We start from the raw sequence: 22,617 nt of genomic DNA, 5'->3' as shown, positions 1-22,617 counted from the left end.
ACAGACAGACGGACATCGTTTGACCACCCAACACACATTTATTATGTACAATATTTACAAAAAGTCAGTGCACAAACTCAGTGCCTCCAGCACCAATCCCCCAAAGTCCGGGCCTTTCACAATCCCTTTTATGCCTTCCTTCAGGCCGCCTCCAGTCCTCTCTCCAGCTCCGTCCTCTTCCACCCGACTTCCGCTCTTGAATGCATGGGGGCGACCCCTTTTATCACACCCCGGATGGGCTCCAGCTGCTTCCCGACATTCCTCAGTGGACACGCCCCAGTGTGGCGGAAGTGCCGGCTGCGCACCCGGAAGCCTTCCGGGTGTCCCCTGTCTTCTTCCCCCCAGCACTTCCTGGTGTGGCGGAAGTGCTGGGCTCCAGTTTTCTTCAGGTACCGGGGCGCTGCCTGGCGGTGGCCACGGGCCCCTACAGGATTGGGCTTCCAAACCCCTTACTTGAGGCAACCCACAAAACCAAGGCGGTCGCCCCCTCGTGGTCGGGAGGAGGCACCAGCCCTCCTCCGGTCCCCTCGGGCGTCCCGGCTGGGCTCCAGCCCCAGCCGCCTGTGACAGCACATACAAATATACAAAGATACACATTTGCATAGACTTAAAAATATAATTCTTAATATGTGTAAATATTAATAATTAAAAGGAATATATGACTAGTGTTGCTATTTTTTATAAATATTCAATTAGACTTTAATAAATAGGTATTGTCATAGATGGTACACAAGGTGGTTATGTTTGAACCCCAAGTCAGTTCTGGACTGGGATATTATGTTTTCTTCCATAATTGTGTGGGCTTCCTTTGTGGATTCTGTCCCTAGTGCCCATAGGTACAATTTATAGACATGCAGTTGGGTTAAGTGTTTTAAGTAAAGCAAATTTTTGCTGACTGGATAAACTTAATTCTTCAGAACACATCATTTGGAAAAACACTAATATAGAAAACTGATTGATTGACTATGCAATCCAAACGATCCATATTGTGAACATGCATCATCCTCTGATCCATTTATCCATCTTGCCTGAAGAAGGGGTCTAAGTTGCCTCGAAAGCTTGCATATTGTAATCTTTTTAGATAGCCAATAAAAGGTGTCATTTTGCTTGAATTCTCACTATAGAACCCACTATTTTAATTGTGGAGTGGATTCTATGCTTAAATTGAGTATACGAGGATGTTTCCTCAGTAACTACACAATGCAAATGAAATGCCAGTTTCGTGAATGTATCTGGCAACTGCATTAACCTAATTAACCAAATATGTCATTGGACGCCATGGTATGTAGTTCTTCAGTAAGAACATCGCTTTACATACTGCAGAATGCAGATGGAAAGTCAAAAATTGTATTTACATTAATGTGCTAATTCAGTTATGCTATTTACTTGTGGCTGGTATCTATTGGTGACGTCTCTAGCTAAAGATTATTTTAATGTATTAAGAGAGTTACTGCATTTTTGCTGATTATTGCTATTTATTTTTTGGTTGAGAGAACAAAAAATTTCCAAATGCCATTGTATATCACTACATTGGGTGGCACTATCCAAAATATATGTTTCGGATGTGATCAAAAACTGACACAACGTGTGCACTAGTTGCAGTACCAACAAAAAATAGAGGTGGGGGGTGCAGTGTTATGAATGTGACGTCAGAATCTCCGCTACTATCTACAGGTGACAGAAGGCCGCTTTGAACATCCTCCAGAATCGATGTGCATGCTTCGATGCTCCAAGTGGTGAAGCAAAATGCTGACATAAAAATGTATTTGTGGTGCTTTTATATTCAAGTGTTGCATATTCCCCAACGTAATGACATGATACATGTTAAGTCTCACATACCATCTTCTGTGCTGTCATTTTTTTAACACCTTCACAACACCATCACAAAATACGGCAGCATATTTGAGCCACAGACAAAAAAATAAGGACACAGTGAAAAGGTTTATTTTGTGATTATAGTGGAAATTTTGGCTTTAATCTCGAAATGTCCACTTTAATCTCGTAGTTTATTTTATCATTAAAGGAAGCCATCGTAAACGTCATCTTAAAACCGACCCAGTTGTTAATCGCTACGTGCTTCTGGGGCTTCCTCCTGCATTTACAGCAGCTGCAAGAAGCAAACGCCATACAGAACACATTAAATTTATGATTTTCCAGCTGTCTGCAAATTTAGAATCCTTAGATTTATACTTGATATCACTTTCATAATGAAGTGCATTAAAGTATGTATGTTACATTTTACAGATACATCAATTTCATTTAAATAATGAATACTGTTAATAATTACACATGTGGCAGATGGGGGCAGCACAGTGGCAGAGCAGTAGCACTGCTACATCGCAGGGATTCATGTCTCTGGTGTTCCCTGCCTGAAGTTTGCATATTTTCCTGGTGGGTTTCTACAATGTGCTCTGGTTTCGTTCCGAAGATATGAAGGTTTGGGGATTTGGTGACGTTAAAATGACTCCAGTGTATGTGTGTGCTTGTGTTCACCTTGCAATGAGCTGCTGATGCCCCATCCACGGATTGTTTCTGTCTCGTGCCAGATGCTTGCTGGAATGGGTGCATCTCTGGATTGATGGATTTAATCATTAAATATCCTTTTCAGAGATATTATGGCAAGGTGTCCTTGGAACACAGCAAAGCCAAACGTTTATCTCACTGTGATGATATCTCGTACTGCCACCTGGTGGAATCTATCAAATTTACGTAAAGTACACATGCAAGTATAAACAGTACAACATTTATGTAACAACAGCATCCACTGGAGCACATGTGGTGCGTCACATGAAGTATAAACCCAGCCTTAGACTTGTATGATAAGATGCTTTATTTTTTACACAACAGTCTAGAGTTTTTCTTGTTTGAACTAGAAAGCTGTAAGTGTGGCTTAAAAGGTTAAAACCACTGTATCAGGTAAATGATTAATGTAAGGTACATAAAAAACAGAGACCTTCACACAGATAGATGTTTCTCCTGAATTAAGCAATTAATTATGCTTTGCCTGTCATGTATCAAAAATTATTATGGCTAGAAGACAACTAGGTAGCTTTGAAAGAGTAGTAAATATTGGGCAATGATTGACACAAGTTTGAGTGACAATACAGCTTAACATACTTTGTCACAAAGATCTGATGCTTGTATGTAACTCGGAGAGATCTGAACTCAATGCTTGTTTGTTTAGCCTTGCACTTGTAATTAATGCATGAAGATCACCATGAAGGAGTATGTGGTAAGATGTAAATACTTCTGAGTCAAGCACAAGCTCAAGGTCAGAAGCTACTGAATTCTCTTCACAGCAGGATAACATGGATAAGGCACAGTGCAAAACCATTCATGAAATGCAGCAGAGCACATTTGCCAGTATAGTAGTGTGAAAAGCAGAAACAATGAAGTACAAAGCAGTGGATAGTTTTAATATGGTTAGAACCCTTAGTATGATCTGTGTTTAGAAATCATCATCATCAGCAGCTTTCAGATCTGAATGTTAAAATTCATCAGTTAAGAGTTTAGAGAGTTCCATAATATTAATGGGGTGCATTTGCAGCACTGCTTTGAGAGTATTAATTTCCTTAAAAAGCTAGAGCAGCACTAATTATTTAACACTTCTGACCAATGATTGTCATCCATATTGCAGAAAATTACTCCATACCTGCCTATCATTAAGGAGAGATCCTGAAGTAATAAATTAATTTTTCTTTATTAAACTACGCATTAGTGAATCAATTGTTTTGTTGAAGACTGATAGTGTTGCAGACATTTGTGAACATTATGCTTTGGCTTATATAAGCTGTTCCTTTGACACACAATGCCCCAGTGCTCTATCCAATGGCTTCATATTGGGATTTTCACATTCTTGTCACTGCCTATAGTATAATCAGCATGATACAATTCATTACATTTTTACAAAACTGAGGAATATATATAAACCATCCCTTCACTTAGAACCCATTCTTGCCATTCCTAAATTCATATCTTCAAAAACATTATAATTTTAAATAATATTACATTCACAGTGGTGTGTCTTCATTTATAATTACTGTGTCTAGTCATTTATATTTAGATTTAATATATAGAAAGCTGCTTGTACAGAACTTCAGTTTCTGAAAAATAATGCTGACTGGCATTAGAAGTTCCAGAATCAAGTTTATTTTGTTTCCATTGCATTTGGCAAAATGTTTCTGATATTCTGTATTTTTCTAAGTTGTCTGTTTAATTCTAACATAGGTGTGATATATACAATTGGAGATGAGCAAATTGATAAAGATTCTGCCTCGGATATTGATGTGGATGAAGAACGCCTTGAACCTAGATCAGATGACGATGACACGTATGTTTTATTGAATATTTTAGGAATAAAATCATTGTTGATTAGGACACTATCTCTTGTGACAGATAGGGGGTGCTATTGTCTCCTTGAAAAAAACACCTGGTAAAAGTCCAATAATTAAATTTATTTGGACAATGCAGTGCACAAAGCACCCTCCACTCCACAATATTCATAAACAAATCACAATAATAATCAATAATCAAATCCTCCTCTGCCAGACGCGTTGTTCCCTTCCTCCCAACTCAGCTCGCCCATCTGGGATCTCCCACAGTCCTTTTTAGTCCTCGACCTGGAAGTGTTTCTCTCTCTTTCTGTCCATGTGACTGGCAACACTTCTGGGTCAGATAAAAACTCCTTTTCTTCAACCCAGAAGTACGCCATTTCTTCTGTCCACGTGACTGGGACGTACTTCCATGCTGTAGGAAAAATAGTCCTTGATCCTCCCTGCAGTGTCCTCTGCCGGCCCCCATGGTATCCAGCAGAGCTGTGAATAAACATTGTCCATGATTCCCTGCTGGCATTCGGGGCACCTCCATGCTGCAGGGAGGGCTCCATCTGGCGGCCTGGAAGTATTGGCCAGAAATAATGGCCAGCCATATACCACACTCTCTATTATAGAAAAAAATCCTGGAGAGGAACAGTAGGGCAACGATAGATGATTTTCATGCTAAGATCACGGAAGACACTTAAAAGACCCGCAAGACTAGAGAGATTGGCCATGGAGCGTCTCGCTGGAACCTTAAACATGAGACTTTGTGCCAAGAGATTGACCCAGGACCGTCTCGCAATGACATTGAACATGAGATTCTTGCAAGACACGTCCTACTTACAAATAAATAAGAGCAAGGGCAGCTAGCTTCACACTCAGTCGTGTTTTGGCTTTGAGCACACATAGATCCAGGGCTCTCAGCACATATAAAGCGTATAGACAATACGTTATAAATGAAATGCCGACGACTAAGCAAAGAAGAAAGCAGTGAGGAGAAAAGAAACGCAGAAGCATTGGAGAGACAAAAAAGAAAAATCTCAGTGCAAATTCAGAAAATAAGGAAAGTATTTATCAGCCCAGAACAAATGGAATTGAAAAAAAGCACGTCCAATCTGGACATTGGCGTTATACACATGCAGAGCAGGTTAGAGATTATGAAAGCAGTGGCATTCGAAAGGCTCAAAAAAAAAAAAGACAGTTGGCACGATACACATGTGGAGAAAGTTAAAGAATATGAAAGAAGGAAAATTAGAAAGTATAAAAAAAGAAAGTAAAGATCGCAGGAGCACAAACAAACGGAAATTATTACTCGAAAAAGGGAAAATAATCACCACGGACCAGGTTTCATAAAAAAAAAAGTAGGATAAAGCGAGGTCACAAATAAAAGAGAGTAGAAAACAAAGTAAAATGTCACCAAACACATGCAGAGCAGCTTAGAGATAATGAAAACTGGAATATACAGAATATGAAAGCAGAAAGACGAGTGTCAAAAAAAAGAAAGTAAACATCGCATTAGCGCAAAGAAATAAATTATTATTGGGAGAAATAACGAAAAGGCGAATAGAGATTGAATATATGGACATAGGTGATATGTCAGAAGTATGTAAATATTGTAAGGCTTTGAAGTTTAAGTCAAGAGAATTTCAAAAACAGAGTTTACCGCATTTATTGGTTACTTTGCAAAAAAAATTATTAACTGCTGATGATGTTGATTGTTTTGGATATGCAGAAATTCCAAACAGAGAAAGCTATCCTGAATTATAGTACAGTCATTAAACACGTCTCACAGAGCTCATTTAAAAGATTCAGAACGTTGGCAGTCGAAAGATTCCAAATATTGTTTTAACAGAAGTTCTGAAATAAAAGTGAAGCTAATGAAATAGCAACAATTCAAAGAAAAAAAAAATCTTAAAAGTGTGTATCCAGAAAAACAAAAACGGGGGTTGGCAAGCGAAGCGAGCAGGGGGCAAAGCACCCTAGTCTGTAAAAAAAATCCATTTTTGAATAAACTGACTTTAATTAGAACAATTTCTAAACAACATATTAGCCTTTCAGCTAGGCAGTACTGCCAACTATTATTATTATGAGAGGCTTTTAAGTACATTGTATTAAATGATCCGTGGTGTTTGTATTTTCTTTCTTTGTTCACCTAGGTTTATGATTTTTATAAGGTAAAATTCTAAAATGTATTTATTACTTTTCAACTGTAGAGTACTACTGTACCCTACTAAAACCCCTAGATTTCATCCTCATTACAAAGCCCATCTGTTGCAACTTAATAAATAAAGCACAAAAACAAATCTGATCAAGGCACCTAGATGCACTCACCCAATGCTGTCTGTGCCAAACAAATACAAGCAATTGTTTATTTTTTAATACAACAGGAACTTTGAAGAATCAGAAGATGAACTGCGAGATGAAGTGGTTGAATCCATGAAAAATGTTGTCATTTCCTCAGAAGGCCAGGAGGAACCAACAGAAATGCTAGAAGAACAGAGTCAGAATCCCAGTGAACAGGTGTTGTGTAGTGGTGAGAAGGAGCTGGAAAGCTCAGAAGTGAATGAAGGCAATGAACAGCTAGAATCGATGGAAGGAAGTGAGAAAAGCCAAGAGGAGAAAGCCTGGCAGGTAGAAAATAAAAATGAAAAAGAAAAAACTGCAAAAGTGTAGAACAGCTGAAAGGTATGAAACTTGGAAGCTTGAAAATTATCTCCGACTCACAGAAGTCTATTCCTTAATGTTAAAAATATATATATATATATATATATGTACTCTATATATAGTAAATGAAGCAGTCATTTGAATTTTGGAAAAATGGTAATGAATGAAAAGCCAATAACTGTGGCAGAATTATATAAATCAGGTTATTAGTAAATGGGATTAATGTGCAATAGAATTAACATTCCAGTCACACACGCCTGCCTTTAACTCTGCATATCCTTGAAATATAAAAGGGTACTTGTCCTTACTGTAATAGTACAGCAGTGGTTCCCAGACTCGATCCTGGGGACCCCCTGTGGCTGCAGGCTTTTGTTCCAACCAATTTCCGTTTTTCATTGGTCTCCTGGCCTGTTATTTTCCAGTTTCTGTGTTTGGGAGTCAATGTAGAACTTACAAACTAAGTTTGGTAGATTTTTCTAAAAATGTAATAAGCAGTTATATGGGGAATATGAAGTTTTTTTTTTAAGTATTTACCAGTACTTTCAACCTAATTTTCATTTGGCTTTTCCAGGTGTTCTGGTTGTTTAATTTACCAATTAGCAGGTCTGACACTGAAGTCATTGCTGCTTTCATCATCCCGGGTGTCTGCTGTGCTGGTTGTTAATTGTCACTATTAGGGTTAAATGAAGGGAGCAAACTATGCAGGAAAATGGGAAAATAATAGGAGAACAACCAAAGAGAGTTAAGCATTTATAGCTTTAGAAAAAATGGAATTTTTTCTAAATGTCTTATAAATGTAAAAGCCATACTGTTGTGTTTTTCTTAATGCAGAATAAGAGAAGAGTAAAAAAGACCAGCTAATTAAATGAGATCAGTTGTTACTGATTATTATCACCGATTGTGAATCTGCAGCCACAGTGGGTCCTCAGGATTCAGTTTGGGAACCACTGGTCTACAGTACTGGTAAAAAAAAAAAAAAATTCCAAAAGAATGTAATTGTGAAAGAAAAAAGCTATTTTTTGCAGGCATTCAGTATCATTTTTGTGACCCTTCTGTACTTTGTTTCTTATTGCTATACTTTAAAAGAATTCCTTTATAAAACTGTAGCAAACTGATTTACTTAAGTAAGGCCATATACCCCAGTAGCTGAACAGTCATTATATTTACATTTACATTTCAATTTCAGTGAAATCTAAAGTTGTAAATTGCAAGTTAAAAAATCCATTTATTATCTTATTATGAAATGGTATTTGTATATCGCTTTGCATACAGTGGATATAAAAAGTTTACACACCCCATTAGGGAAATTCTACAGTATCAGGGCTCAGGGCTAATCAGAAATACTTTTGTACACAATTTGGAATGTGACTGGTTAAAGATTAAGAGAGGTGATTGCACACTTTGGTAACCAAAAACAGGTTTTTTCTAAGAGCAATTCATTTGTTCACGTAATATCTTGTGTTGCACATTTTATTTGAAAGGTGAAAAAGGATCTAACATGGATTGTCTTGACTTCAGCCTTTACATCAGTCAGTGAGTCATTCTCCAACCCACTATATCCTAAAACAGGGTCACGGGGGTCTGCTGTAACCAATCCCAGCCAGCACAGGGCACAAGGCAGTAATGAAACCCCAGGGAGTGCACCAGCCCACTGCAGAACACACACACAGACTAGGGATAATTTAGGATCACCAGTGCACCTAACCTGCATGTCTTTGGACTGTGGGAGGAAACCCACACAGACGTGAGGAGAACATGCAAACTCCACACAGGGAGGACCCGGCCTTTACATCAATAAAATCTTAAATGTGTGTAGGAGTATGTAGACATGAGATATCCACCATATGTCACACACATCCTCTTTTCTTTTTTTACGTTGCATTAAAAAAGATTACCTTTCCTTTTTATGTGCAAAGCACACTTTAACTGGCTAATTTAAAAAAAAATAACAAGCCTCCTAGGAAGTGTTGACTATTTGTTTTCTTTGTCACAATCTTTAAACAAGAAAGCTTATGAAAAAGTACATGTGCATGATACCATTGAAATTTAAATATTATGTAATACTATGGCTGCATGAGTGTACCCTCTCCAACCTGGGTTGCCCCGATGAATATTCAGCAATAGGGTGGAAGAGTTCAGTTGTACAATCACTTGCCTTTTTAGCAAACTGTCCAACAGAAGAGTGAATAAAGATTTTTTTTTTGATCATGTAAACCTAATGTCTTTTCCTACGTTGGAAAAATTACTTTATATTTGTGCACATGACCATTGTCTGTAGTGTTGTAATCTTTGAATTCTGAATTTCAGCAATCATAATTTTTAATGACATAAGTAGATATGGTTCAAGGAACAGATGTTAAACTGTTTATTAATAGAATTTAAACATAATAAAATAGTCCGCTCATAAAATACCTATAGAGGAAAAATCATGCAGAGACAATCCAATCCTCAGGAGGACATTTTAAGGAGGCATTTTCCCACACATATAACACGTCTATTCCTGATTTGCTCTATACAGTACAGTATTTATATAAAATATTTGACCCTTCATCCATTTTCTGAACCTGCTTACAGCATGAGATGAGAGAGGCACAGAGGACCAGAGATCAGTCCAGAATGAACTGGATGTTATAAAGAGTCATCCAGCTGTAGCCTCCCCACACAACTTGACATTTTATCCACAATTTCTCTTTCCTACGTACTGTATTTAAAACTGTATTGTTAGTTTTAATGACAAACTTTAACAGACGTTATTCTGAATTTGTTCTGTTCCACTGAAAAGCAACCTCTTACTACTCCCTTGTTACTCTTTAATCAAAAGCCAAAGGATTAATCTTTGCACCATAATCTGTTATTAGTTTTACTTCTGCCAGTTTTGTACATTTGCACACTTTGTTCTAAATCTCCACAACATGTACTTTGATGAATAGTCTGTCATGAAGGAGCTTATCAGGTTGGCAGGTAGGTCCTATCATGGGTTTTTCTGTCTTTTCTTTCATGTATTCTAAAAACATTATCTCTTTTATCTAAATCGTTGCTTATTATGTTTTATGTAAGATGTATATTTTAACTTGTTAAAATTTTATGGGATGGTAGATTTGTTATGCTATGTAGAACCGGACAACTATTTTAAAAAAATGTGCAATCACTTTTTTTGGGGGAATTCTAGGATAAATAAATACCTAGCATTTATGATCTTTTTTTTACCAACTCACTCCTCATAGCCTTTTCAATGTAACCCAAGTGTTCCCTGTATCTACTGGCATGTTACTAGGATCCTGACTGATGAAACCCTTTAAAATAATATGCATTGAGAGTATTTGCTATTACCTTATCTGTATATTTTATTCCTCATTTTGTTTTTTTCACCTTATCCCTGAAAGGTGTCTTATTTCCAAAATGGAGACTGAGTTAATTTGACTTTTTAGCATTATTATTTCTTGGTTGCTCTTATCCTGTCTAACATCACTTTTGTAAATGGTACACACATTTTTATACAATTGCTCATTATATCTAACCGCATCTAATTTTTACCTTTTGAATTTTTGCGATTGGAATCATTTTAGCTTGTTTCTGCATAATCCATAGATTTAAAAATGTATCTCATTTTATTACACAGCTGCTCAAAATTTGCATATCTGAAGTTCTGTTTGTTTTTTTCAGATTTACACTGCCAATAAACTGTGAAACTAATTACTACACTCTTTCTGAATTCACTTTAGATCATTACTGAATATCAATTCTAGTTGTGTTGGTATACTGATGCAAAATAATACCATCATTCATCGCATCAATACATTTCTATTCCTGTGTTCATCATTTACTGTGTTATCCTATTTTTCACTGTATAATTAACATCACTCTCTGTTATGCTAATTGTTATCTGCCCACATGTACTGAACATGGATTTCACTTGGACAGGATGGTGCATGTGTCAATGTCATTAAAGTTTTGATTAGTAATAACTAACAAATTGCAGAAGTTTGGACATGGGCTTGAAATATATGACTCTGTGTGTAATTGAATCTATAAAAGTTTCACTTTTTGAATTGAATTACTGAGAAGTTAACTTTTCAATGATATTCTAATTTATTGAGATACACCTGTATATATTTAATATCTGCTATTTTATATAGATATATAACTCAGAGAGTCAAGTGGTGAATGAGGATTTTAAAAGCAAAAATAGTAATTACTGTAGAAACAGTCATAATAAAAATAAAAGTGATAGATGTATAAAACTCACAACAAAATATGAAGGTAAAATTGTATTTTGTATAAACATAAAAGCGGCTTTCAAAATGTACATACACAATATCCATAACAAGTTTAATGCAATTTCAGCACATTACAGAATTGTAATTAAAATGGTGGTTTGAATAATACATTCAACCTTAAATGGGACCCCAGCTGTATGATTTGTGTCACAGTTATACTGCATAAAAACACAGTAATCTAATAAAGCATTCAAAAATTGTGATCTACAACATGAAAAAGAAAGCAAATGATCCAAATGTTCAGGTTTCTTTAAATTTATTAGCCTGGAAGAATAAATTATTGATTGAAACAAAGTTTTTGTATTATACATACTAGATATATGCCAACACACACACTGCATTTTATATAATTTATACTTTTTAATGTATATACATACATACATACATACATACAACACACACAGTATTTGTGTACACACATACACATAGCAGGTCTGCAGATTAAAAATAAAATACAGTAGACAAGGTGCAAACAAAAAGCCTAACCATACTGAAAGCTGTGATAGAGATGTAAAACATGCTCGGCCCCAGACAAGTGCCACATGTGCACAGAGACAAGTTTTAATAATTCACATTTTGTGTCACCTTTCCAACAGAAGTATCACAAAGCCCAAATTCAAATTCTCGCTTGATGAAGCAGCACCATTTTTGCAGCTTCTGACCATTCCACCCATGTCTGCTCACAAGGCAGCATATTGCTGCAGTTCCACAAGTTAGACAAGTATAGCAACAAGCAATGTCTACATTCTTTATCTTCCCAATGTTACCCAACTGTCACACACCAAGCAGAATAAAAAGCGTGTGCATGCTCAGTGCCCAATTCCAAATGAATCATGACAAATGAAGATTACTAAGGAATAGAGAAAGCTTATGAAGAACAGACACCAGACACACAATCCTTTAGAGATAAAATGGTCTCCCAGTGATATAGTACTACCCCATTACAGCAATAAAAAAAATAAATCAATTACTTTGCTACATCAGCAGAAGGGTAACATATTAGCTGTTGCTCCCACACACTAGAACGATTTTTAAAAATATTTGTGGTTAAGTGAGGTCTAATACATTCCAGACAATAAGACCTTTAAATGTTAATGAAGCACCCAGTATTACCCTTTAATATCAGAACATTAATGTAAAAATTAAATAATAGCATAAACTCAAAGTTTAAAAAGGACTAAGAAAGATGAGCAGAGTTGGGCATGTATGTGCTTGTCAAAATCAAATGTTCTAAAATAAAAGTGCTACCAGATGTCCAGTTTCTAAATGGCCGTTTAAAGGATGGAAATCATTCAATTTATAAAATGTTAATCTAATATCTTGAAACTCATAATTAAAAGTGATGAAATACAATGTGATGCGTAATATATAATTTATATTTATATATAAATATTTATATAATATATAAAATGATTATTCAGGTTCACACCATATATTTTCCCCATAAAATGTAAACTTTAAGGATAAAGTTAAACTACTTTCAGTTGAGCAGCCTTATTAGATGCCATATTAATGTTTTCTCTTCATTTTGATAGCTAGGCTACACATGTAGTTTTACTTTACTTCATGGGAAACCCATTTCATAAGGGGATAACCCATTATTAAATGTTGAGCTGGAAACGTGTTGATTTACAAAATACTACTACAGTATTCTTCTAAGCATCTTTCTGGAATGCTCAATTTGTAGACTGTAAATCCATGGCTTGGCTACTGGTTTTCACTTCAGAAATCACTCTTTGTAGACCAGTCAAATCCCAAGGAGAACTGTCTGAAGTAGACATACATCAACTCATTTCAGTTTCATAAACTGCATGATTGTGGAATTATTTCATACAGGGTAGCAAGCAACCTATCATTTATTAGCAAACTCCATTAGAGACTCAGATGCAGATAGAAAAGAACCCTCAAACTCCTGATCTGAAAATCTGCTTACAGATTGCCGAGCTCGCCTTCTTATCTCCTGGCGTTCCTCTGGGGATAGAGAAACAATGACTTTCATGGCTTCAGCATAGCTGTCTTCATCATCAGCTAAAAAGCCTGTCTTCTCTCCATTATATGGAACCACAATGTCCATTTTTGGTCCACCTGAATCATGTGCCAGGGTAATTGTTCCTGCTGCCATGCACTCCACAATGCCTAAACAAAATTGGGAAAAAAAAAAATATATATATATATATATATATATATATATATATATTTTCAGTAAAACCATTAATGTCTTTGTACTTTAAATGATATAATAGTACCGTAAGAATGTACAAATAAGTACATCTAAAATACTCCTGAATTGCTACTGATTTTACCAATTATTTGAGGTATATAATAAAAACCTGACCCAAAACTGCAGATACCTTTCAAATTACTGTATTTTCCCCTATAAGGTTGAAAACAAATAGCAAAAGTTGCAGGTGACTTGGAAAGGGGTCATCCAGTTTGAGGAAATATGTGGTAAACTCAAAAAGGAGTTATCCTACCTTGACAGGTCATGATACAGCACCTTGGAAGGCAATGCTTGTGAGCGAGCCAACCTTCCAGTTTAGGAGGCATATTTTTTTTAGAGTTTAAGTGAAGGATCTGTTTTTAAGTAGGGTTGTATCAGGCATATGGTGGTTGACCATATGCGATTTACACATTCTCCCCATGTCTGCCTGAATTTTCCTTACACATACCGACTCTATTAGAAGTGTTTGAGATTGGTCTAAGAACAGACAGTTTTCCTGTGGATGAGAACACACAAAAACCCCAACCCCAATGGGGGCATGGCAAATCCAGTTCACCTGGTTACCAGTGCAAGGAAAGGTATAATAAAATTTATAAGGAGATGATAATCTCGTGCAGAAGGAAGAAGCAGAACTTTTATTGTAATATTTATAATCTACTTTTTAAAATTCATTTTAATTCAATTCAGTTTCATTTAAATCTAAATTTTTAAAAATCGTATTAATTTTTCATTGTTAATGATTGCAAGAACACATTTTCAAAAATGATTAATACCTTGCAACAAGTGAGCAGCTGAAGAATTATATAAGGACACGAGTCTTCCCACTGTTATCTTTAATTTCAACTAATTCTAGATTATTATTATTATTTTAAATAGCCAAATTTATTCCCCTATTGGACAACAGGGCATCTTCGTGGAGTTTCATAACACACAAATAGGTTATTGAAAAACATTATTTAAGCAACAACATTTGATAATTTTATACCAACATTATTCGCAAGATGATATAGATGTTTTATAAAATAGATGCCATTGCATGAAAACAAGGAAGCCCCTCTCCCCACAATATATAGTGGGTACGGAAAGTATTCAGACCCCCTTCAATTTTTCACTCTTTGTTATATTGCAGCCATTTGTTAAAATCATTTAAATTAATTTTTTCCTCATTAATGTACACACAGCACCCCATTTAGACAGACAAAAAAAAAAAAAAAATTTGAAATTGTTGCAGATTTATTAAAGAAGAAAAACTGAAATATCACATGGTCCTAAGTATTCAGACCCTTTGCTCAGTATTTAGTAGAAGCACCCTTTTGAGCTAATACAGCCATGAATCTTCTTGGGAAAGATGCAACAAGTTTTTCACACCTGGATTTGGGGATCCTCTGCCATTCCTCCCTGCAGATCCTCTCCAGTTCTGTCAGGTTGGATGGTAAACGTTGGTGGACAGCCATTTTTAGGTCTCTCCAGAGATGCTCAAATGGGTTTACGTCAGGGCTCTGGCTGGGCCATTCAAGAACAGTCACAGAGTTGTTGTGAAGCCACTCCTTCGTTATTTTAGCTGTGTGCTTAGGGTCATTGTCTTGTTGGAAGGTAAACCTTCGGCCCAGTCTGAGGTCCTTAGAACTTTTTGGCCTTAATTCTAAGCGGGATGTGTGGAGACAACCAGGCACTGCTCATCACTTGTCCAATACAGTCCCCACAGTGAAGCATGGCGGTGGCAGCATCTTGCCTTGGGGGTCGGGGTTTCAGCTGCAGGGACAGGACGACTGGTTGCAATCGAGGGAAAGATGAATGCGGCCAAGTACAGGGATATCCTGGACAAAAACCTTCTCCAGAGTGCTAAGGACCTCAGACTGGGCCGAAGGTTTACCTTCCAGCAATGACCCTAAGCATATAATGTTGACTGTAAATGCACAACTTAACAGCATAATGAAATAACTTTCAACTAATAATAATCAATAATGTTATACATTTCATAAAGTATACTTTGGATGCATACAAGGGTTTATTATTAGCATTCTAATAAGCCAAACTGCAATAAGATAGTGGATTTTTGTTTAGTTGTTTATTCAGACTGAGATCAAAGAATGACTATAACAAAGAAGCATAGCACAGTGGTAGATCAGAGAGTTTTATGTACGGTCTAAATATGGTTAACAGGTATAACTCAAAAGCAGGTTGGAATGGGTTCAAACTGTTGCTTCTAGATTACAATAGGAAATCAGAAAAAATATGTATTTTTCCATTATTCACAAACTTCTAACGTGCAGTGATCCTCACAAGTCTGCTCCAATTTTGTGCCGCACATGCATTCAATATTAATTGGCTCCCTTAACAGAATAAAGCAGCTGTTATAGGTTATTACACTTGCCTATTGACCAGCATCTTTTGAAATATTCTTCTGTTTGTAGAACATATACATGCTTTCTCCTCACACACAAAACACCAAAAGTCACTAGCTTTGCAAAATAGTTATGCCTGACATAACTCTTTACAAATAAACTCTGTGCAACATGGATTTACATTCACTTGTAGTTAAAGGTAAAGAAATTTAAAACACCCTGAGCACAAAAAACACAACACCACACTGAAGATCTCTCTCTCTCTATATAAAAAAAAAAAATTCCTAGAATGGTAAAGCAAGGCAACGATGCATGATCTTCTCGGAAGACATTTAAAAGACCCGTGAGGAAGGGAAAAAAAACAAAAAAAAAAAAAAAAAAAAAGAAGACTTGCCACGGAGCATCTCATGGGGACCGTAACATGAGACTTGGTGCCAAAAGATTGTCCCAGGGGAGTCTCGTGAGGACGTGGAACATAAGAGAGTCTTGCAAGACACGCCCTTATCAAATAAGAGCACAGATAGCCAACAAAACATTCAGTCATGTAAAGTCACATGGAACACACAGATCCTGTGCTCTCAGCAGAGAAGTAAGAGCAGCAGGGAGAAAAGAGACCCAAGGTGCGATTCATATTCTGTACCTTTCTCTGCATATGTAAGGAGTAAAATTCAAAAGTATTGTAGCGTCCCAGCCAAGCAGAAGCCTTTTATGTTTTAAGTGACTGTTAGGTCCGATCAAGGGAGTGCAGAGTACAGCACAGAAGACTGATAGCTGGGTGCTGATTGATGCAGTAAGGGGGAGGCGAGACCAGTGGGAGGAGGGGTTGGAGAGGGTGCTAGAAAGTTGTGTTTGGGGTTGCGCAGTCGGCGATTGCTAAAGCAGAACTTTTGTGACACTTTATTACGTCAGTCGCTACAGTATCAAAAAAAATAAAAAAATAGATAGTACACATCACATTGACGCAAACAAAAGGAAATTAGTTTAAGTCAGAGAATTTCAAAAACGGGGTTTAACACATGCATTTATTGATTACTTTGCAAAAAAAATTATTAACTGCTGATGTGGATCGTTTTGTCTGTGCCGAAATTCCAAACTGAGCAACCTATCCTAAATTATGGTACAAAGTCATTAAACATAAGTCTCACAGACCTCATTTAAAAGATTCAGCATATTGGGAGACGAAAGACTCCAAATATTGTTTTTACACAAGTTCTGAAATAAAAGTGAAACTAATGAAATAGCAACAATTCAAAGGAAAAAAAAAAAAAATCCTACAAGTGTGTGTGTGTGTGTGTGTATATATATAAGGATATTATGCAACTTGAGACTGAAATAATAAAAATACAGTACTTTTGACACAATTACAAAGATACTTTACATAGTAATTATTTAAAAACTTTAAATACTGATAACGAGATTACATAAAATAAAAGTTTGATGGGCTTTGTGAATCTTAAATTTAACACTAAATTAATTACTATAAGCATGTAGAGGGTGCAAAAAGATCTAGTACAGCTGTATCACAAGATGTCACCCATTAGGGAACTGCAGGAGCCAGAGCCTAGTCAAATCCCAGAAGATCTACCAGCCACAATTAAAGGTCCATCAGTTTCTGCATTGAGCATTTCAACCAGGGTTGAAGACACTTTAGTGTACTTTTTTCAGCTGCCGCTGAACCGGCTCATTTTACATTTTAATAGTTGTAATAATGTATTTCAATTACCATTACTAAGCCCTTCTCCCGAATATCTTTCTCGTTTATATGTCCTGTGGTGGAACTAAGAGTATTTGGAGTTGGATGCATTATTACTAATAAGAAATCGATTGTCAGAGCTTTGTAGTATTCTGAAATATCTATCACACACACACCTGCACATGGGTACATACTGCATTGTGTTTCTTCATCCGTTTGAACATTATGTGCTTTTAAAGAATACCGTTTTTTTTAATTTACATGTCCAGTACTCTGTGTAACCTTAATCACTTTATAAAGGATAAATTATTCTAGATCAAACTGGTCACTCAACCTAGAAGGCTGCTTATTTAAAAACAACAAACCTATTCTATCTACTGCATTTTACCTATTCATAGACTTCAACCATTAAACTACTACATATGCTGTCTGCAAAAAAATTGCATTTTCAGGTTAAGTGTGATTAAATATCTTCAGCCTGGTTAAGCTAGAAAAACATTTGTGCTTTATCAGTTATGTAGAGAAAACTACACCTTAGGACAACAAATCTCCAGGTACTACCCCTTCAATGAATAAGCTTCATAATATTTTCTTTCACTCTGGAATGTGTGCTTCAAAAATTATTAAACAAAAAGTTAACACATAATTAACCTACAATAACTCAAAATGGACTTTATGTAACTGGAAAATATTTGTGATCCAATTGAGCACAGTTTACAAATAAGTACATTTTTTCCAGTTGATCACATTTGTTAAAACTAATAATAACTTTACATTTACTTTTATGCAAATATTCACATTGATAAGCAAAAAAAAAAAAAACCTAACACCTACTGAAGGCATCAGAAACTTTGAAATAGATACAATACCAGAACATCCATTATCAAGGATATTTTTGTAAAGAAATCTCAGGAATACCAAGATTATAGCAGTATTAGGGTGTTGTACTTTGTTAGCCGTTATGTATGTAGAGAAAAGCCAAGCAAAATGACACCTTTTATTGGCTAACTAAAAACATTACAATATGCAAGCTTTCGAGGCAACTCAGGCCCCTTCTTCAGGCAAGATGTAAGATTATAGCAGAGATGCATGGCATACATCAATATATAACACATTTTTTGGATTATAAAAATAAGACTATAATTAATTGATAAATCAAACTTTACATTACCTATTCCAAAATGTTCATTCCACATGGTATGCAGTCCTATTGTTGCCTCTGCTAAGTGCCTCTTCAATTCTTGAAACGGGATGTTTATTTTAAACTCCACATTGTCTGCAATATTTAGGTCCTCACACAGCTTTTTAAGATGAGAAACTCGTTCTTCGTCTTCTAGATTACGACATCCACCAATCAGGATTAAATAATAATGTTCTGGTCCCTCAGGAATTTTCTTCAGGAATTTGCAAAAGGCTCTAATTTGTAAGGAATGATCTTTTTCTGGCCTAAACTGACCAACGGAAATAAAAGTGTTTTCCCTGGGCTCGGTTTCAAGATCAATGTCCACGAAAGCCTGGACATCACAAGGTGGGTATACAATACTAATCCGGTCATTACATCCCCAAAGTGCCAGAATGTGATTTTTAGTCCACGTAGAATTAACCATTACAACTTTACTACAAGAACCAACTAATCCATACAAAAAAGCAAAAATATAATAATAAACAACTTTAATGTTGGAAAGAAATGGATTTTTTGAAATGAATGTAGCATTATTGAAACGAGGATTTCGACTACGAACCACAGAGAGCATATCTGTACTAATAGTTGGATAGTGGACATAACTTCCAACGTGGCAATTTCCAAGAAACTTGAATATGGGTAAGGTGAATGCATAGCCCATTGAATCAATGTAGATATCTGGGATACACTTTAGAAGAGCTTCGCATCCTAAAACAACTGACCCAAGACTTTGTCCCAGTAGAGTAAAATAGGGGTAAAGACTTGCTTCAACAAGATGACGGTTTTCAAGAAAAACAAATTCCACCTGAGCAGGCAACCTAATATTAAATCTTCTGTAAGCACCATCAAGGATTTCTAATCCCGAAACATCTTTGTCCCCAGTATAAACAACAAATTTTGCATCTTTAAACCTGCAACATAAAAATGAGTATTTGTTAATGGCTGTAAGCAAAATGTGACCCAAAAAAAGTTTTAAGGTTCAATAAACCTGCATGGCATAAATATGTTTCCGTACCAAAATATCAAACAGAATCTACAGGATGGTCCAGATCTAATTATGCAGATCCAGATCGTCTGGATGACTCCGATTTAGGTGGGAACAATTTCCAGTTCGGCACGAAGACAATTCTTCATATCGTCATTTCGCACAATTCGATGGTCCGGGATTTTTCGGGTGATTTTCTATGTAGTAAAACTTAATAAAGTTATAGCGTAATGAAAATTGCATAATTAGATCTGAACCACCCTATAGAGATGTCTGCATAGCTGACTCGAATGCAAAAAAAGTAATTGAAATGCACAATAAAGCTGGGAAAAAACCAAACATTTTCATAATGTACAGCTGGTGCAATAATGGAAAAAAAATTATTATACAGGAACTGCTCATAAAGTTAAACGTTTTACTGTACTTCCTTTTGCAATGTTTTAGGTACAGGTATGTCTTTAACCACTGTGGATTCTTACAGCTTTTTACTAGCAGGAATAATTTCTTCCTTGGGTACTAGCATAGCAAAAACTTAAATGCATCAATTAACAATGTAAAACGTAATCAATGGCTGAAAATGAAAATTGTATTTACTGTTGTGTATGTAACAATTTATAAATGTATTTTCTGCCTCAAGAAGATTATGTTTTCCCACATGGTGTTGATATTAGAAAGCTAGCCAAGTCTAATGCATTTCAAGCCAGGCTGTAATGGTAATGTTCACTTGAACAACACACTTCAAGATATTAAATATGCACAATTCTCAGATATTGCTTATTAAAGGAACTGAGACACATCAGTATTTTCCATCATTTATTCATTGAAAAATTGTACATAATGAAGTGGGCTTTACTTTTACATAAGGAAAATTATCATGATTTTAGCACAAACATTTCTATGTGAGAAGTTCACAACATTCTCAAACCTACTTAATGTAGTTCAGCGTTCTAGGGGAATGGCTACAGCCTCTCACTGAATCATTGAGCACAAGGCAGGAAACAGCCCTGGACAAGAAAGTACAGTAATCCACTGCAGGAACATGAAGTCATGCTCACACCAAAACACACACACACACAGGTCAAATCCACAATCACCAATTAACCTAACAGATCTTTTGGGATGTGAGTAACCAGGTTATTGAGGTGCACATAAAAACTCTTAACTGTGAGTCTTATACAAGATCAGGACAGCCATGGACATGTTGTTATCCAATGGCGCAATCGCTTCTTTTTACTGCCAAGTACCTCTAAGACAAAGAACACAGTTGTAGATCTTTGGTGCTCCCTTCCACTAAATCAACATTAAATTATAGAGGAGACAGTGGACAAGGGGGAATTCTACAAATACCTGGGGACAATCACTGAGAACAGACTAAACTCTGATCTTAAAACAGAACAAATTTATAAGAAAGAGCAGACATGCCTTTCCTTTCTTGGGAAGCTCAATTATTTTAAAGCAGCCCATTTTGAAATTATTTAATCTGGTCTTACATTTACTCTTATATTTTGGTTTGGCAGGCTCTGCATTACTAATATAAATCAGTTTAACAACAACTTTGATGAGCCTAGTATTACAAGTATTGGATTGCAGCAGACATCTTATCACTGAGCTTAGAGAATGGGAAAAGGGCGATTAAAAAAATATTATAATTACAAACAGGTTAGAAAGAAGGTCAGCTCAATTCTATTAGATAGTAGCATTCCTCTTTTTCCTGAATTTCCACTGTTGCCACCAGGCTACAGATTTAGGTTCCAGAGGGTAAAGGACAACAGATTTAAAACACCTTTATTACTAAAGCTATAAGCATTTTGAATCATGTCACTTGCAGGTATGCTACTGAACTCTGTATTACCACTATGTGTAATTTTAAAGCTAATTGTTCTTCTTATTAATCGTGAATGTGTTTACTCAGGATTGACCTACTTGTCAGTTGCTGGGTCTTTGCTCATTTTCTTTTGTTTAATGTGTAACAATGTCGTAGATTTTGTACTTCCCTGATGTAAACAAACTCCCCACCAAGATAATAAAGTCTAATTAACCTGTGAGCCAGAGGAGATAATTAGTTTACCTGCACTGAAGAGCTCGAAGTGCACACCATAGCACTCTTTCGCCGCCACCTCCAGCATTGCAGTATGGGTGGAAAAACGCCACAACTGGCGATTTTCTTCCATCTTGCTTTTTGCGCTGTATCATAAACCGAATTCCCAAAAGCAGAAGAAAAAGGACAGCGGTTAATATAACACAAAGAACAAGTCCTGGAACCAGAAGAGATCCCAATAATCTGAAGAAAGAAAACAAAAAATGTTCATTAAGTTAACTCAACAGCAATAATCACTAACAGCATGGGCCACACGGATAGTTACGTTCCACGCGTCTAATAAATTACTTGCCAATATAATACCGTAGATGTTTGGTGGCAAAGGAAGCAAGTACGAAAGAAAGAAGCATTCGTTACTTCATGCAAATGAACTACCAGATTCAACAAAATGTATTAGCATAAAGCCCAGTGTATTAAATGAGCCAAAAACAGCATCAACACACTAATATGGCGTGTATTTTCATGTCCAGATTTCAATGACATACCTTTAATAAATTCCATTTGACAGTACACGTCCAAAGCATAATGTCCCGTTCACAACTGAGGCATCAATTATTTTTCTCAATACTGCTATTTCTCTAGTATCACTTTTCAGAAACCGACATTGTCTTAACCTTTAAATTTTAAACAGACAACGTAAAGCAGAACAGTGTCCACTTACCGAATTATTCCACATAAACATAACCCATGTTCCGCCATTTCTGTCAACAGTGACGACCCTTCACACAGGAAGTAGTAAGTCAACCCCGCCTCCAATGCAAATTACATTTATCGACCTTGAAATGAATGGCCAGTGGGCGTGCGAAGCACAGAACCAGAGAGTGCAGCTGAGTAG

At 36.2% G+C, this 22,617-nt stretch overlaps 2 protein-coding genes across 5 annotated transcripts in view; one reads left to right on the top strand and one right to left on the bottom strand.

The window, feature by feature from the left end:
• Window positions 1–7,466, top strand: part of LOC120523687 (serine/threonine-protein kinase Nek5-like) — an 84,780-nt gene extending 77,314 nt beyond the window's left edge. Inside the window, exons 22-23 of the mRNA XM_039745238.1 lie at window positions 4,228–4,330; window positions 6,704–7,466. Of these exons, the coding sequence (XP_039601172.1) occupies window positions 4,228–4,330; window positions 6,704–6,989 (389 nt within the window). The 3' untranslated portion in view covers window positions 6,990–7,466. The remainder of the gene's footprint in view (window positions 1–4,227; window positions 4,331–6,703) is intronic.
• A 4,033-nt stretch (window positions 7,467–11,499) lies between these two features.
• alg11 (ALG11 alpha-1,2-mannosyltransferase) lies at window positions 11,500–22,547 on the bottom strand. 4 transcript variants are annotated; one of them, XM_039745227.1, is made up of 4 exons: window positions 22,444–22,547; window positions 21,753–21,965; window positions 18,688–19,610; window positions 11,500–13,393 (listed from the first exon to the last, which is right to left on the bottom strand). In XM_039745227.1, the coding sequence occupies exons 1-4, from the start codon at window positions 22,479–22,481 to the stop codon at window positions 13,110–13,112; spliced, it is 1,458 nt and encodes a 485-aa protein (XP_039601161.1). In that variant the 5' UTR covers window positions 22,482–22,547; the 3' UTR covers window positions 11,500–13,109. The 4 variants fall into 4 exon arrangements, with proteins under 4 accessions (XP_039601161.1, XP_039601163.1, XP_039601162.1 ...); XM_039745229.1 differs by having other exon boundaries at window positions 21,753–21,868; window positions 22,444–22,541; XM_039745228.1 differs by lacking the exon at window positions 22,444–22,547 and adding an exon at window positions 22,268–22,418 and having other exon boundaries at window positions 21,753–21,868.
• Window positions 22,548–22,617: the final 70 nt, after the last annotated feature.

The sequence above is a fragment of the Polypterus senegalus genome, chromosome 2 (genome assembly GCF_016835505.1).
Source record: "Polypterus senegalus isolate Bchr_013 chromosome 2, ASM1683550v1, whole genome shotgun sequence".
NCBI lineage: Eukaryota > Metazoa > Chordata > Cladistia > Polypteriformes > Polypteridae > Polypterus > Polypterus senegalus.
This window is presented reverse-complemented; position numbering and strand designations above follow the sequence as displayed.